The sequence below is a fragment of the Amphibalanus amphitrite genome, unplaced genomic scaffold (genome assembly GCF_019059575.1).
Source record: "Amphibalanus amphitrite isolate SeventyFive unplaced genomic scaffold, NRLGWU_Aamphi_draft 000172F_arrow, whole genome shotgun sequence".
Classification (NCBI taxonomy): domain Eukaryota; kingdom Metazoa; phylum Arthropoda; class Thecostraca; order Balanomorpha; family Balanidae; genus Amphibalanus; species Amphibalanus amphitrite.
Window position 1 is genome coordinate 340,950 of NW_024881667.1, and position 16,077 is coordinate 357,026.

General features: G+C 57.7%; 1 protein-coding gene across 3 annotated transcripts in view; it reads right to left on the reverse strand.

Moving 5' to 3' along the window:
• LOC122383754 (glycogen synthase kinase-3 beta-like) overlaps nucleotides 1-16,077 on the reverse strand; it is a 32,408-nt gene that overhangs the window by 8,980 nt on the left and 7,351 nt on the right. For 2 of the 3 annotated variants that reach the window (XM_043370500.1, XM_043370501.1), the window contains 3 exons: nucleotides 4,732-4,826; nucleotides 4,004-4,105; nucleotides 2,527-2,610 (listed from right to left, as the gene is read on the reverse strand). In XM_043370500.1, the coding sequence (XP_043226435.1) occupies nucleotides 2,527-2,610; nucleotides 4,004-4,105; nucleotides 4,732-4,826 (281 nt within the window). Of the gene's footprint in view, nucleotides 1-2,526; nucleotides 2,611-4,003; nucleotides 4,106-4,731; nucleotides 4,827-8,652; nucleotides 9,148-16,077 lie in introns of those variants that run through there. The other variant, XM_043370499.1, reaches the window with a different exon arrangement.

The following is a 16,077-nucleotide window of genomic DNA, read 5'->3' on the forward strand; positions in this document are numbered from 1 at the left end:
CAGTGGGACCGTACCACACCTCACGGCACCGGCTGAAGCCTCGCCACCCAGATAACTACATACGTGACCGGGGTACGACAGACATCCACTGTGGAGGCGACTGGACGATGGTACGGCGCCACGGGCTAAGTGCTAAGACGATCAGTGTGTGGCCTCAGCGGAGATCACCTGTTGTCTGACAGATTGCAGCAGCCGGGTGACCGCCGGTGACAGACGTATCAACGAAACCACGTATATTCTGGAGCTCAGGTGGCCAGATGACAGGTGACGGCCACCTCTCCACTGTCCCACCCAGCCGGGGAGTCGCCGGGAATACTTCGCAGACCCACTGTCTACCAACCCATCCGGCCCGCAGAGTCAGCCACCTTCCAGCGCTTCATCGCATGCCAAACAGGTTCCGACAGTCCTGTGCACACAGACACTTCCGACAGCATTATGCACAGCGTCTGGGCAACAGGCGCCACTGAGACGGATGGCTAGCGGCAGAAACACCCGCCCACCGGCCGGGCGCTGGAACGACCCCGCCGCGGCGGCCTAACCCGCCCGACAGCAGGTATTTATACTAATGGTCCCGGTGGTGATGGCACAACAGCGCACACGGTCCCGCAGAGAGCGGATGGGACGAGTCCGTCAGCTGTTAGCTGCTCCGCTAAGCGACAGCGAGTGGACGTGGGAGGGTATTGAGCGCTCCTATCAGCTGGGGTACGCCCAGAGCGCTGCACAAACGGTGCGATGCAATTGTAAATAACACATGTGATACAGAACTTATCGCAACATGTGCATCAAGTCTTGGGTGGCACGGGTACAACCTGACACCGATAAGTAATGATAGCGCTATCGATAACTCGGAGAGCATTCTAGCTGCTACATTGCCCGGCAGTGACGGTCTCTGAGCCTCCTGAACTAAGCCCCGAGCTTTACAGCAGGTTGGTCACCCCGGACCTTATTTCCAACACTGTTAGATGGTAGTCCCTTCGCAGTACACACCAGACCTGCAGGTGGCTTAGTGAAATGTCACATATCGAAATGTCATATAACGTCTCCGTACGACAAACTACCGACCACCGTCACTGACCAGACAGCCCTCCGCTCCGCTGGGTCACGTGTGTCCGGCGGCACCCGTCCGGGGTCAGAGGACAGCATCACGTGACCTGACGCCTCATGGGAGTGTACACAGGGGGGGGGGGGGTAACGAGCGGTAGCAGCAGCGGTCGATATCTGGGGTCAGCTCTGGGGAACGGGGAGAAGCAGAGTCGGGGTTCAGGACGACGGTGGCTAATGTTACGGCACGACGACTGAGAGGGTATTTTTGTGATTTCGTGTAACATCGTGATGAGGAGCTTTCTTTGTTTGTCTGAGCTACAGACCACGCCGTTGTGCAGCTATGAAAGCGTTAGGTTAGCTGTATGTAACGGGTGTTGTTGCACGGTGTCAGGGCTCGGTGTAATACGATGCAGCGCGGCGGGGTGCAGCTCAGATGAATAGGTGACACATTCATACACAACAACAATCAGTTTGCATCACTGTCCGCTTCATGAATGAGCAGTCGAGAGGCATATTCAATCGTTACAACTGGTCCGACAGACCGTCACTTGGTAACAATCCGCCGCGGCACAGGTCCGACCACCGCACCGCCATGTCATATCGCCGTGATAAAGAACAGCAATAACCGCACATAGACCGTGGAATGGCCTAATACACAACCCGGGTACGAGTCGCCCGCGCCACACAGACCAAGCGCAGAACGTTCAGGAGACCACGTATCACACGAGCGGGGTATGATGAGCACAGACTCGGGTATTTTCTGCGGAGACGTGACCGAGACAGTGGGGCGGGAATCAGGGAAAGACTCAGCACAGGCGTGGGTGCAGAGTGTACACAGAATGCTAGGAATAGAGCACACAGCGACAGGGTGGTGAAACACGTCGGCAGGAGAGGCACACACTGCCGAGACAGCGCCTGCAGCAGCAGAGCAGCACAGCGTCCCGTCGCCGTAGACTCAGATCACATAATCCACAGAGCACACTAATCCACAAACAGAGCTAGTCCACAGATGAAAACCGGCCGGACTGGCGGCACGACTCAACACTACCACCATCAGCGTAGGGCGCGGCCCCACGCCACCACATACCCCCGGATAACACATCGGACAGAGCAGAGACGCCACGCCGGCGGCACAGGCAATGTCGTTTGGTCCCGCGCACGGCCGGCGTCGGCGGCTGATCTCTGTCATTAATCAGTCTACGCATCGACCGGGCCCTCAGAGCCCCGCGACCTCCCGGGCATCTCTGGCCGAGACCACCTCGCGAACGGCACGCGAGGAGCCGTCGGCCGTACTGAGATAGCCCAGAGGACAGCGTACCCTACCAGAGCGTCCATCCAACCGGACACTGAAAACCACACAGAACCACACAGCAGGAGTGCGTGCTGAGCTGATGGACTGAACACCGACACAGCGGGGGACCGTTCAGCCCCACAGTCCCGGGGGAGGTGGGGAGGGGAGGGAGGGGAGGGAGGGGGTCTCACCTGATCTCCACTGGAGTAGAAAAAGTACTTCAACTTAACTATGTTACAGTGCTCGAGCTTCCTCATTATCTGGAGCTCACGGTTCTGCGAAAAAAGAGCAAAATAAGTGAGTCACAACAGGTACCGGATACCGTCCTTCTCCAAGGATCCGCATCGGTTTTTCACGCTCAAAAATGTGCAATCTAAAATAATCAAATACTAGCATCGATTTATTACATCATATCGACTCAATATACCCTGATATCGACATTGGCGGCAGGTGACCACTTCTGCGCATCCACCAAGGCCGTGACGAGCATAGCGGAAGCTGCTAACACAATAAGCTCGATGCGTTATTAACTTTCCAAGGAGGGAAGCCGAAGACCGACAAAATCCTCCTGAAAGTCGCTAGCAAGTCTGATATGAGCTACATCGGCTACAGAAAGGAGCGGCGGGGTGCTGATGTGCGCCGTGAGGACATTTGCATATTTTAAACTTTTATAAACGAATTGAGAGAAGTATGACAATCAGCACAATATCGATGAGAATAAGCTATGAATGCTCCTAAGCTTCGACACAGTTTGGGCCCCCACACGGCTCCCTGAATAAGTTTAGTGTATACCAGCACGCACTGGTTCGAACCACCTTCGTATTGCACCATCACACCTATGTCGTGCATCTTCAAACCCCAGCCGGGCACTATTGTCAGCGTGACCCCGACCCCGACCGCAACCCGGTCGGTGGCCCACCCCGACCGCGACCGGTGGTCCACCCCGACCCGACCGGTGGCTAACCCCGACCCCGACCCGGTGGCCGACCCCGACCCGGCCGGTACCTGACCCCGACCGCGACCGGTACCTGACCCCGACCCCGACCGCGACCGGTACCTGACCCCGACCCCCACCGCGACCGGTGGCCGACCCCGACCCCGGCCCGACCGGTGGCTAACCCCGACCCGGCCGGTACCTGACCCCGACCCCGACCGCGACCGGTGGCTGACCCCAGGTAGCCGATCGGGCGTCAGTTTATGGCACCGGGCCCGTGCCAGCCGACTGGTGCTCGGCTGGACGTCCCAAGCGCTAGCGGCCACCTAAACAGACCGCCACACGGCCAAACAGCGCCCAGCTGAGCGCCCCAGCCGCCGCCCCTTCCGCTCCGATACATGGCCGCGGCGGGAGGCGAGTGGGAACGGCTCCAGACAGAGCAGAGCTGTGGTCGAATGACTATCCTCAGCGTTTCCTGTTTTTATAGATGGCTGATCGAACTGGATCATTTCTTTGCTTACATACAGATAGGCATTTCATTTAAAACCCATCCCCAATTGATCATAAAAAAGTATCAGAAAATGCCTAGTGTGACGAAGCATTGGCTGCTTGTTTTTCAATCGCATCACCCCACGTATGACCCCACTCCATCCAGTGCGATACCCCTAGCTGTGTGTAACACAATGGGCGACGGGGCGGACACAATGGGCCCAGAGAGGGGTCAGGTGGCTCACCTTGAACCGTTTGTCTTGGAGCACTTTTTTGATTGCGACGAGCTCGCCCGAGTCGCACAGCTTGGCCTGGTATACCACGCCGAAGCTTCCATTGCCTATCACCTGAAATAGAATCAAAAACGACCGGGGATCAGTGCTGAGGTGTAGATGTAGAAGCTGACGCAATACGATCGAGAAAAAAAGCTGAAGAGGATACAACGAAGAGGTGTCGCACATTCCAACTGGGAAAACAGTCGCATACTACTGGCTTCTTCAAATAACGAGTTAAGGTAATTAAAGTAAACACAGAAAGTATGTCACATAAAAAGGAAGGCGTATATAGATAATTTGTTACACGTTAACAAAGTATAAATGTTTATGTAACATCTTCATTCTCACGGTCACCTACATGAGTAACCATAAGGTGACAAGCTGGCATTGATTGTAGCTGACATCGTGTTTCAAAATCACCCAACTTGCAACGACGCAACACACAGCAGCTAAGTTCATTTCACCGATAACTTTACGCCGGGAACAATGCCACAAACTTTTAACTACGGTCACAAACTAGGACAAAAGATGACGCCTTTTTACGTAGCCGTAGAAAGAAGGAAGCGAGTCACAACACCCAGGCGGCAGCGGAGCCGGGTTTACCCGAGGAGAACCCTCCGTGGGCAGCGGTTTTCCTCCTCCCCGCCCAGCAAACAGGTTCCAGCGGGGGAGCGGGTAGCGGTAGCGGCAGTTCTTACCTTTGTGTCCGAGTAGGAGACCTCGTGCGGCTTGTCGGAGCCCACCTGGCCAGGGGTGGCCACTACCGTGGTCACCCGCTGGTTTCCATCTCTGCCTGAAACACATGGACAAACCTCGATCAACATCGCGCTCACACTGTGGAGGAACGGGCAGGGGGAGGGGGCGGCTCATGGATGAGTCAAGTCGATGTACAGCAAATGACAGGTAGAGGTATGTCACAAAAAGTTTCACCATAAACCTCAGAATACCTATGACATGACAAAGTCTATGGTTTGAAGAGGGAAGTTAAGCGTCTCGCTTTTGGCGTAGGTACTTTTCACTAGTCTCTCTACGGCCGATGACCGCATCAATGTGTGCGAGCCATTGGTACCCCATGGGGTTGAGCTTAGATACATCATCTGAGAACCATCTGAGTTGAGGTCAAAAACAGATCGGACGAAGCAAGGCAGGAAAGTACCAAACTAATTTCGTCAGCCACGAACCGTTCTTACCGCGTAACCGCCCTCACAATAAATCGATGTCCGCAGCGTCGCCAATACGGCACAGGGTCCGCTCATGATCAAACTGGGGTACCGGGACTTTGGGAGGCTGCTATTGTCCCTAACTCTCAGCTTCGACAGCCAAAAATACCACCCACATGAATACTTCACCGGCACAGGGGAGTGGCCCCGTTACGTCAGTCCCCGAGCTAGTTAACCTGCCATCCGCCGCCGAGCAGCATCCCACCGGCTTCGGCTCTCGATTCAGCCGGGTTTTACGGCCAGGGAACACACCACAACGCGTCGCCCATTTGTGGGCCGTACCACTCTACATAGCCTGCCGGCCGGGCTCGAGCAGCAGTAGCCGAGTTCGGTCCCTCAGCTGTGACAAAATGACAGCTGTGGCGCGCTCAGCATGCGAGACCGTGGTGTGAAGGCCAGCGGAGCCAAATACGGAGCACGGGTCTGACTCACTGGGCAGGGTAAGGAATAATCCGCATGAAAATGTGCATAATTTCAGGGTGCAAACATGCCCGCAGGAAAACTTGCACAAGTCCATGAAATTGGTAACGTGTCAATCATCAAAAACATGCATTTGGCATCAAAACCAGACATTGAGCACAACCCATGCAAGTTCAGCATTAATAACATAATCCATGGCACGAGGAGCTCAGGTTCGACAAGGTCCTGTCAGCTAAACCCGGCGAGAAACCCATGTGCACGTAACGCAGCCAGACACGTGATCTCGGGCGTCCAGTTTCAGCAAAGTATCGGCTGGCGTGTAAAAATGCGCTGATTGGGTCGGCACATGGTCCTGTGGCGACCCGCCCCACCGAACGCCGCCTCCACCCATCCCAACTGCCCGCTGTAGGCCACACGAACACAGCCCCTCGTCTAGCCGTCCCAGGCCGTGCCTGGCTGTCCAACTCCCAAGTAACAGCGACGAGCGAAGTTTGGAGGGGGTGCTGTCGAATCGGTCACACCGCACGCGGCGTCCTTCAGCTCTGCGTCACGGAGCGGTGATCTGGCGGTGCGGATCGGGCGCGGCGGCCGGCCCAGCTCTGCGGCGCGGCGCACTGCCCGCCGGCCGCGGCGACCTTGGCCCGGCAGGGAGGCCGCCGCCGTTACGGCCGCGGTCGGCAGACACCAGCTGATCGGTCAGAGCGGCACAAAACGCAGAGTGCAACCCGTCATAGGTGGCCAAGCAACAGTGGTCGTGATGCAAACAGCAAACAAACAGAAGATTGCATGCCGCAGCCCCGCAATCAGCCCTGAAGCAACCGAGTGGCACTGGAAAATCGCAACTAGCGATGAGTCAACAACATGCAATGACTGTCAGTCTGAGTCCGGGTGGGGAAGCACGGACAGGGAAGCTTTATCAAAGTTCAGCGCCAGGTGCAATAGAGGCAGCTCCACGGTCTGAACCAATACTATCAAAGTAGCAGCGAAGCCCAACGGAAGGGCAGCCGAGCCATCGGCGTTAGTGGCAGGCTGCGCGGCTCTCCGGATCAATACGATTAGCCTTCCATCTAGCAGATGAAAAGCAGCCGGATTCGGTCCCATCGGCGCATGTTTCCGAGCCCCGCGGCTCGATTCAATAACGCGTCCTCAGCTGAGTGGACGGAAGACTGGAGCCCGGAGCGGTCACTCGGGTCGCCGTCCGTTCGAGTGAGACAACAGTCCGGCCTCGGCCGGCCTGCGACGGCCACCGGCAATTGTGTAAGCACGATAAGTACGCCTATTCGCGTCTGGCAATCCATCACGGCAGCCGGCGCGGCCTGCGGCAGACGGAGCCGGCCCGGCGGCGAGGCGAACTGGCTGCGCCGCCGCGCCCCTCCCCTGCCCTGCAGCCACTGCGGCTGATCAGAGGGCAGACAGACAGACAAACATGTCGGTACACACACAGCGGCAGCGCGCACAGCGCAACGGCTGCAGTCTTCCCGAAAACAGCGTCCGCCGAACGTCCGCGGCCGCAGGACTGACATTACGGCGTGTGGGCGTCCCGTGCACGCGGCTCGGCCTGCACCCTGCACAGTACGGTGGATACTCCGTCCGAGAACTCACACGCTCCCCGAGTCAGACACTATCCGGTTCCCACCGCGACCTACAGGTGATGGCCGGCGTTTCTCCCGCGGAACTGGTTCTGCCACAATGGCGATGCTTCACTGGAAAGTCGGTGACCCCAAAGATTCGGACAAACTAGGAAACTAGGATCGTTGTAATCCGTTTACGTGAGTAAGTTCAGGTCGACGTGAGGCCGGTGTCGTGATTCCTACACAGCTCTATTGCACTGCCCTGCGAACCGCGACAACAGATATCCCTTGGTCGAACCGGGTTCTTCGGCTGAGCCGAGCCAACCCATCCGGGCAAAAACCGATTTTCTGATTAAGTGTTCCGGTTCTCCACACCGGGTCGCGCCATGTGGTTACACAAAGCTCGTGCTAAGCCGATCTCCGTCACCCGGCGACCGGCGGCGGCTGTGTCAGCTTTGTCGAATCGCCACAGCTGTGTCAGCTCTGCCTACACGTCACTACACGACACGCCACGGCCCGACAGGCCGCCGCCCCCGCCGGCCAGACCGGCAGCGGCCAATCTAATCGGCGTCCGGCCGCGCGCGCCGCTCGTCAGCCATGAGGCATGTCTCGGACAGGCCAGTGCGCCGGGCCGCGACACCAGCGACGGGTATTCACGGCCGGCGATGGCGTGCCCGCAGTGGGAGGCGCCACAGCTGCCGCCGGGCGGGCGACCCGACAGCGAACACCTGCGCCGCTGACGTGTCGACCGGAAAAGATCAGCACCGCCGCCCACAACAGAAGACAAAACTCGGCCTGTAAGAGTGTCTGATACGATGAAATCCACTCGAATTGTGTGCTTCTGGCTTGGTCAAATAAACCCAGCCGGATTGTGGTTGATCTTTGGTCTGGCTCTCCGCCGCTCTCTCTTTCTCTCTCTGTTCCTCCCGGTCTCTAACTGCGCAGCGCCGCCGGTCACGGCTGAGGTCAAGTGTGACTGGGGAGCAAACAGCGGTGGCCGCCGGCTGGAGTGTCGACACAGGCGGAGCGGGCAGACCGCACGGGACGGTCCCGACCGGTGCCGACCTCGGCCCGTCGCCTGCCGCCGGCTGGTTCAATGCGGGCGCGGCGGCGGCGCCTCCAAACAAAGGCCGCCACCGTTGCCTGTTGTGCGGCCATTGGCCGGGCCGGTCGGTCGGTCGGGTCAGGCCGCCGCCGACTGGGGTGACACGGTCGGTGCGTGCGCTCACCGAGGACGCCCGTCACGCCAGCGCCGGCCCCGCCCTCCGGCCCGGCGCAGCCCTGACCACGGCACGGCTGGAAGCCCCGCTGTCGTGAGCGGCCTCCAGCGGCCTGCCGGCGCCGGAGCAGCACGACTCGGCTGTCAACTCGTCACAGTGTGTCAGCCAGGGTGATTGTCGCAACTCACCGCCGTCCTTAAATCGGCCGAACGCCCGTTTGGCCGACGATAGGTCGCTGAGCCGGTGCTGACTCCAACTCTTCCAGCCGAACCTGTTGGGCTTGCCGGTGCTGTCGCGCTCGAGGCTGGGCGGCGCCGCGCGCGCCTTGGCCTCACTGGTCGGCCTCCGCTCCTGGTTCACATTGTCCACACTGTGATGCTGCCGGCGCAATTTGGGCTGCGACGCCGCCTCTCGCTTCCGTTCGCCCATGTCTGAGGCGTTGGCGCGGCGGCTCGCCACCGTCCGGCGCACTCACCACTCCCCGTTCACAAACACGTCACGTCACACCGCACCGTGACGTCACCGAGCGCAGCGCGTCACCTCGCGTCACGGCGGCTCACTCCAGCGTGCAGCGCCGCGCGCCAAACACACTCACACGCCGACACGAGCTCTATCGCCGCTCACTGTAGGGCAGCAGACGGCGCGGTCGGCCGCCAGCTCGGCTCACTGCGCGGGGCTGACTGGCCGGTCGGCGGCGGCGGCGCGGCGGCGGCCTACCGGTCGGCGGCGGCGGAGTGGCTGCTGCCGCGCCGGCGGCCGCAGCCACAGGTGGCTGACTGGCGGCGCGGCGCCCTCCCGGATGTGTCGGCCCGTGTGCGCCGTCCGGCCGGTCGCCGGCACTGATAGCACCACTCAGAGCGACCGGACACTGTGACCAGCCCACAGACAGCCCAACGACGCAGCACTCGAGCGGAAATTATCCATCAGAGACAGACCAAAAAACGCCCAGACATCGCACAGAATCCCAACAAAGCCACTTGTAATCGCCAAGGTATGGCTGCAAAAAGCCAAACTAATCTATCACACAGTTGCGAGCGCCGAGTGCTGACCAAACAGAAACAAACACTTGTGACACAAGGACAAGATTGCCAGCCGGCGGCCTTGGACTGTCCTCCAGGAGAGCAGCGATGGGCGCTGCGAACTCTCCCCACGAGCTGCTCCACGGCAGAACGCACCAGGGCAAGGAGCATTACTCCTTTGGCACACATGGCGCCTCTCGAACAAGGAGGGAGGAAAACCACTAACGATACGGCGAAAGGAACAATGGCAGTAGGCACGGCCCGCAGCAGAAAGGCGAGGGGAGGTGTAGGAAAATCGGCTGCACTTCACCAGCCTATTGTGAAACGCGGCTTCCCCTGTGGCATTTAATACACAGACAGCTGGCTCTACGAAGGCCAGGCGTCCTTTTAAATGCTATTTGAGCTTTTGAATGCTACTGAGAGACACGAAGGAGTGATAAAAGTTAGCTAAGTGGAGGAATGAATACAGCCCACAGCTGCTAGGGCGTCAGAAGCCGAAACAACAAAGCTGTGATCTACCTTAGTGCGACGTTAGTTAGCAACATCGGGTGAAACAGCCCTCAGATCCCCCGTACTTCCACCTTATGCAGTTATGCACGTGGGACTACGTCAGTGCAGGCCGGCCCGTTCTGCCCGCAGCGGGCGGTCTGTCCACTGTAACAGGGGCGCCCACCACGGCCGGCGCCGCCGGCCTTGGACGCGGGGCCGCCACTAACGGACCCAACCGGCCGACTCCGTGCAGGAAGCACCTCCACCGGGCACCCAATGTCAGCCAGTACATCAAACAGCGCTGAGCACGGGCCACTTCAAAAGTACCACTCCACTGATAGCAGAGGAGCAGGCGAGCACCAGAGCGAATACGAACAGCGCGGTCAATGCCGCCGTCAAAAACAAAACCACCCTGGGAAAAGCACCGAAGCTCCGAGATGGGAAGGGGATGGATTCACCCTTCGCCTTCATGACAACTCCATTGGCCATAGAGAACGATCGGGTGTTCGCGTGATATAGCCGGTCGAGGGTCGATAGTTCGAACTCTGAAGCACCTGTGAATAGGATGAACTGAAGGTCACCTACTTAGGAGCCTAGAGCCAAGATCATCGCGGCTATTCGTGCCCAAATTAAGCTGTTTCCACCTTATGCAGTTATGCACGTGGGACTACGTCAGCCCACTGCGTAGTAAAGCATCACCTATCCGATGTGAAACTCTCAGAAAGTTCACAGGCAGCGACACATCATGGGCCGTTCGCAAGGCCACTTGACGTGACTTGGGGGCAGTGTTGTCCAGCATCCACAAACCCGTGTGTCTGCGTCAGGTACCATTACAGTCGGTTCACGGTTGTGATACGGTCCACCGCAACTACACTAGCCCGAAAATCAGCCTCAAAGAGCCCGTGTCATACCAGCCTCCCAGAAAACCATCCTATCAAGCCAATGAGTCACAATCTCACAGACAGCAGCGAGTTCAAAAAAGACCGGGCGCCACGCATTGGGCCACGCCCCTTTCAAAGAGTAACCCTACCAATGGCGGTGTTTGGTCACCCAACGCCACGCCTCACCAGCGCGACATTCACCCAGAGACAGACAGGCTGACTGACTGACTGACTGACTGACTGACTGACTGACTGGCCGTGACGACGGTGACGGCACAGCCGCTGCGGGGGCGACTGCCGTCAGGGGAACAATCAATACCTACTAGCTGGAAGCCATCCTCCCCAGCGTAACTTCAGCTCGTGACGCCTCTCACTGCGTCACATTAAACCCGTGACGCCTCTCCGTGCATCACGTTACACCAGCACACGAGGCCGCCCTGTACCAGCTGACCGTGGCGTGTCTCGCCCACAGTCCCAACACTGCGCTCTTTCGAACGCGGAGCGGGTCAAGGTCCCGGCGCGTCCCTGCGCGGCCACTGTGGGCGACAGTCCGGAGCCGGCGATAGGTCAGTCGGCCGCCCGTCTGGGAGAGCCGCTCCCGGCTCGGGGTACGGGGCACGGAGGCCGTGGGTCGGACCGGTAATGGATGTGCCGGTGATGACGTCAACTGTGGTAAGCTGGAGAGTAAGGATAGCGCAGTACAATACCGCATGTCTCCTGCTGCTGACAGCGGGGATTTTTCGGGATCCGGACAATTGGATATTAACCAATCAAACCATGTGAAAGCAGAAAGCATATCACGCCCAGCCCCAGTTGCAATGTTCTCTGCCGTAACTCACAAGTAAGATACTTCTATGTTTCGAATATCGAACTCAGCAGCCTGTCAGTTGAGCTTTACTTCGCCCACGTTAGGCCATTCTCCTTCCCCAGGCTTTTCAGCATCAAGACGCTCCTCCGTGGACATGACCGTTCTCAGCCACCCGAATCTGTCAGCCTGAACTCGAGAATCGTCATTCACCAACGAACCTTCTAACACAAAAAACATCACTCCTGATAATTTTCCGTCGTGACTTCTTCGCTACATTTTCGTCTCCCGACATCAGTGTCACAGCCGCCGTCACTGCTGCCGTCATCGAGCTGACCAAGCCGCGACACCGGGTGCCAGTTTCCGCTGCAATCCAGCGCCCACCGCCCCCCAAGCGGACCGGGTTCTGACGTCACCGCCGTCTGTGGCACCCAGGTGGCGTTGGCAACCACGGGCGGCGGCGGCGGCGGCGGCAGCGGCGGGCCTCGCGCGTGGCGCGCTGCTGGCGACGACCGGGTGCGACCTTGGCGAGCGTCGCGCGGCGCACAGCGACGGGTCGTCCGGCTGGACGGTGACGCCGCGGACCGACAGGCGCGGCCATCGGCCCCGCCGATCGATGGCTGACACAGTGGCATACATACGGCGAGCGGCACGGCGAAACTGCGGCACGTGCACCCCGGAACGCAGCCGCACAGACCGGAGTGGTGAAAAACCAGACAGATATAGGAGACGTGACATTTGATGCTGAAGACGTTACACTAAAAACGTGCGGACTCGGGTAGGCATTCATAGCATACTGACGCAGGGATGCTTAGGATGAATACAGACACCACAGTGACCGGGGAATTCAAATTAATTAGACAGAATAAAGCACAAACCACTGCATGCAATCATGCTTCGGAAAGTCCCACAAAGATCAGAATTGCAAAGACTAGGCGTAAGAAGGAAAGCCCAGAGAAGGCTCGGCAGTTGCTGATGGTCAGCCGCCGGTTTGGACGAGGTCGACTGACTCATCAGACTAATACCCTTACCCTCCCTGTCCGGTGGCCTCTACCGTCCGGACACCAACGTCCAACACACCCACCCGCATGCCAAACATGTGGGTAGTCCGTTTGCAACGGATGCACCGGGTACCAACGGTTTCTGAGACTTGCACGGTGCAGGTCGTCAAAAAGCCCCGTGCGAACTGCACACAGCAGCTACTAACAACCGCATGGCAATTCTTAGCATACCTTACGCTGTTGCGAGAATGCATTATTTGGGCACTGGGCAGCCTGTCCACGCATCCCTTGGAACGCAGCTAAGCATAAATGCTTTTTGCCCGGTCACGGTCAGGTCGTGGCGTTAGCTCAGCCTGAGCCGCTATTTCTGGAAGAGCCTGACCTCGCCGCCGACGGGCGCCGCTCGCGAACATTGGGTCGGTATCGGAAGGGACGGGAGAGGGGTCACCCCCAGCACCCCCTCCCCATCTCTCCCCAACCGCCACAAGTGCAATCATCGGACGAAATGAGCGCCGGCTAATCGAGATGAATATCGACCGTAGCCGAGCCCCAGATTCCGGGCATTTCGCCTCGGCCGACCGGCCGACCCCGGCTGCTGCGGCTCCAGCAGACGGCCACTGAGAGCCTTCCGTGCTCCGTGGAGACGGTCCGGCCAGGGCTGGAGGTCTGAGAGACCAGTGCTAAACTCGGATACCGCAAAAGTCCACCCTGATAGGAGATTAAGCGATTAATCCCGAGAAGCTGTCGACGATTCTCCAAGTCTGGAAATGTTGCCCGGTTTATCCCGGTGAGGCAATTCATCGCAGTGATACTTTTGGAGAGCTGACGTCAGCAGGGGCAGTGACATGCGCGGCCAATAATATAGAGCCATAAGTCAGAACTGCACGGCTTCAGATATTTTGCCGCCGGCCAGCCAACGTAGAAATAAGATACCTACTCCTGATTCCTGAATTATCTGGTGTAAGCAGGCTAAAGCGGAGTTGTCATTCTATCCATGTAGTGAGCAAAGCCGTCCCGTTTCGAAAGAGAACTTGCATCGGTGACAGTATCTCCGCTTCTCACAAAGTTTCAGAGACGAGCAGCTCCGTTTCTGTCACCAGCCGCTGGTTAATTGGCAACGGTGTGCCACGGGCCAGGTCACATCTACAATAGCACTCAACTGCCTGCTCCCAGCGATAAAACGCTCATCAACTCCCCTATCCCATTAGCTGTTCACACCAGCCGTCGGCCGGCCCTTCATCTCGGGTATCGCCTCTGATGGAGCTCAGCGCTCGCTCGGCCAGCCGCCGGCGCTGCAGCCGCGCTCGGCCGGCCACGGCTCGTCGTCCCGGCGCAAATCACAGTCGCCTGACAACATCGCGCGGCGCGTCATCGATTTCTGGGGCACACGGCGCGCGCTGTCGCCGGCCCGGTGCGTCACTGAGCGCCTCGAACGACACCGGCACGGGAGCGACGAGCACGTGCCTGGGGAGCGCGGATCAGCCACCCGAGCGGTCGCTGTCTTGTCAACGGCTCCGTCAGCCCAGCCAGCCTAGCCCAGTGCAGCGTGTCTATCAGATATTCAGGCTGTAAGTCCAACACAGATGCCCTGGGCATAGCTCAATCCAGTGACGGTGCCCGGCAGTCCGCACCCAAAGCTACCCAGACGGACACGGAACCCACCAGCTAAGGGGACTGAGCCGATTATCAAACGGTTCCAGATGAGTCCACCCCAACGACCGCCGCGTTACATGTATCTGGCATCGATCAAAGCGTAAACATTGACCTACGAAACCTGATCGAACCAGACGGTCCGCTACCTTCATTGAACATGCACCGGCAGACCACATCGAGCGCCAGTGGCCGATCGACGCTCGCTGTTCTCCGCACGCCAGCCGATACCCTGCGGGGTCCGGCCAGGTGTCGCCCATTGTCACCCGTGGCCGACTGTTTCTAACCGGAGCCCGGCGGCCCCCGGGGCACGGCTCTCGGGCCAGTTCCCGCCCACTCTGCCGGTGGACGGACCGGGGCGTGCCCTCGGGCGCTACCGCACACTGGGCCGGGGGTCCGGAAAAGTGCTAGAAATTATTTGTGATTGAGTTGTTGATCTCAGTGACAAGCAAACATGCTAAAAACGAAGTGGGGCTGCTTAACCCTCGCCGGACCTATTGTCGGACCCCCCACCCCCTCGGCCGGCCGAGGGGGGGAGGGTTGGTACGACCCCTTTTTGCCGTTTCGCCCCTAATGGAGCTAGAGCCTCGCGGAAAAAACAAGCGTGTGCGCCGTTTCAAAGCGGAACGATTGATACCCGATTTTAAGGTTCCAGGTCAACCGGTAACCTCTGAGGTGATGTCAAAAAGCCCAAGGTAGGGTTTGGTTTTTGGCAAATAATTTCGCAAAAAATGGCCGCAGAGCAGCGATTTTGGCACCATCGTGTTCGTCTGGCTCAGGCGCGTCGAATGGTATACTTTTTGTTCGGGTGAGGTCAACTTAAGGTATTGACCTCGAGTCAAGGTCAATTCAGAGCCCATCAGGCCACGAACTTAATCGAAGGAGGTCGTATCGCATATCATTCGATTCGGGAGGTCTTCCCGAGTCCATTGGTGGCTTTCCCGAGTCGCTGGCTCAATTCGATCATGAGTTATTGACGAGAAACTCCTATGACCGGTGTGACGTCATAAATGACGTCACGGAAGGTCAAAAATGCAAAAGTAAAGCATCGGATCTTGCAAGGAGTGCACGAAATCACGATTCCGTGTGCTTGAGATAGTTTGAAATCATTCCATGCGCAAAAACAACAGTTTCCTTATTTCCCCATTCACTTTTAATGGTGAGGTCACGTGACCTCGAAGAGTAGCAGGCATTAGCAAAAATTGCGAGTAGGGCATGACAGAAAGATGATTGGTGGTTTGTATGGCATGGCCATTTTTAACGGCTCGAAATAACATTTCTCAAAAAGTCTAACTAAAGAGCAAGTTGTTGTTGATTATCACTGACTTGTGTTTAGGGGTTAATAATGACTGATTTTTTTAGTTTGGCCCAGAAATGTTGACAGCATTGTGTGCGTTGATCAATTCTGAGCTCAGGGACATATATTTCATTTAGATTATAAGCATTTGTTTTTCACAACTTCCAGCGTTTTAAAGAGCGCCGGGCCTTCAGTAGAGCGGCGAGGTGACAATTGCCCCTACATCATGTGGTTTACTGGCGCATATCTCGAAAAGTAGCAGGGAAAAGCAGCAAAGCACCTATATGGAACAGAAGATGAGTAATCAGAGGCTAGTGTGAAATGTTCATTTTTAGCTGCTCGAAATAACGTTTTTATAAAAGTCTAATTGAAAAATTGGATATGATTTTAAATTACGTCTTGCAGCTGCTTGCAAACAGCTAGCTTATCTTGCAGAAAAGCGATGCAATATGTCAGAATGATGTTGGCACA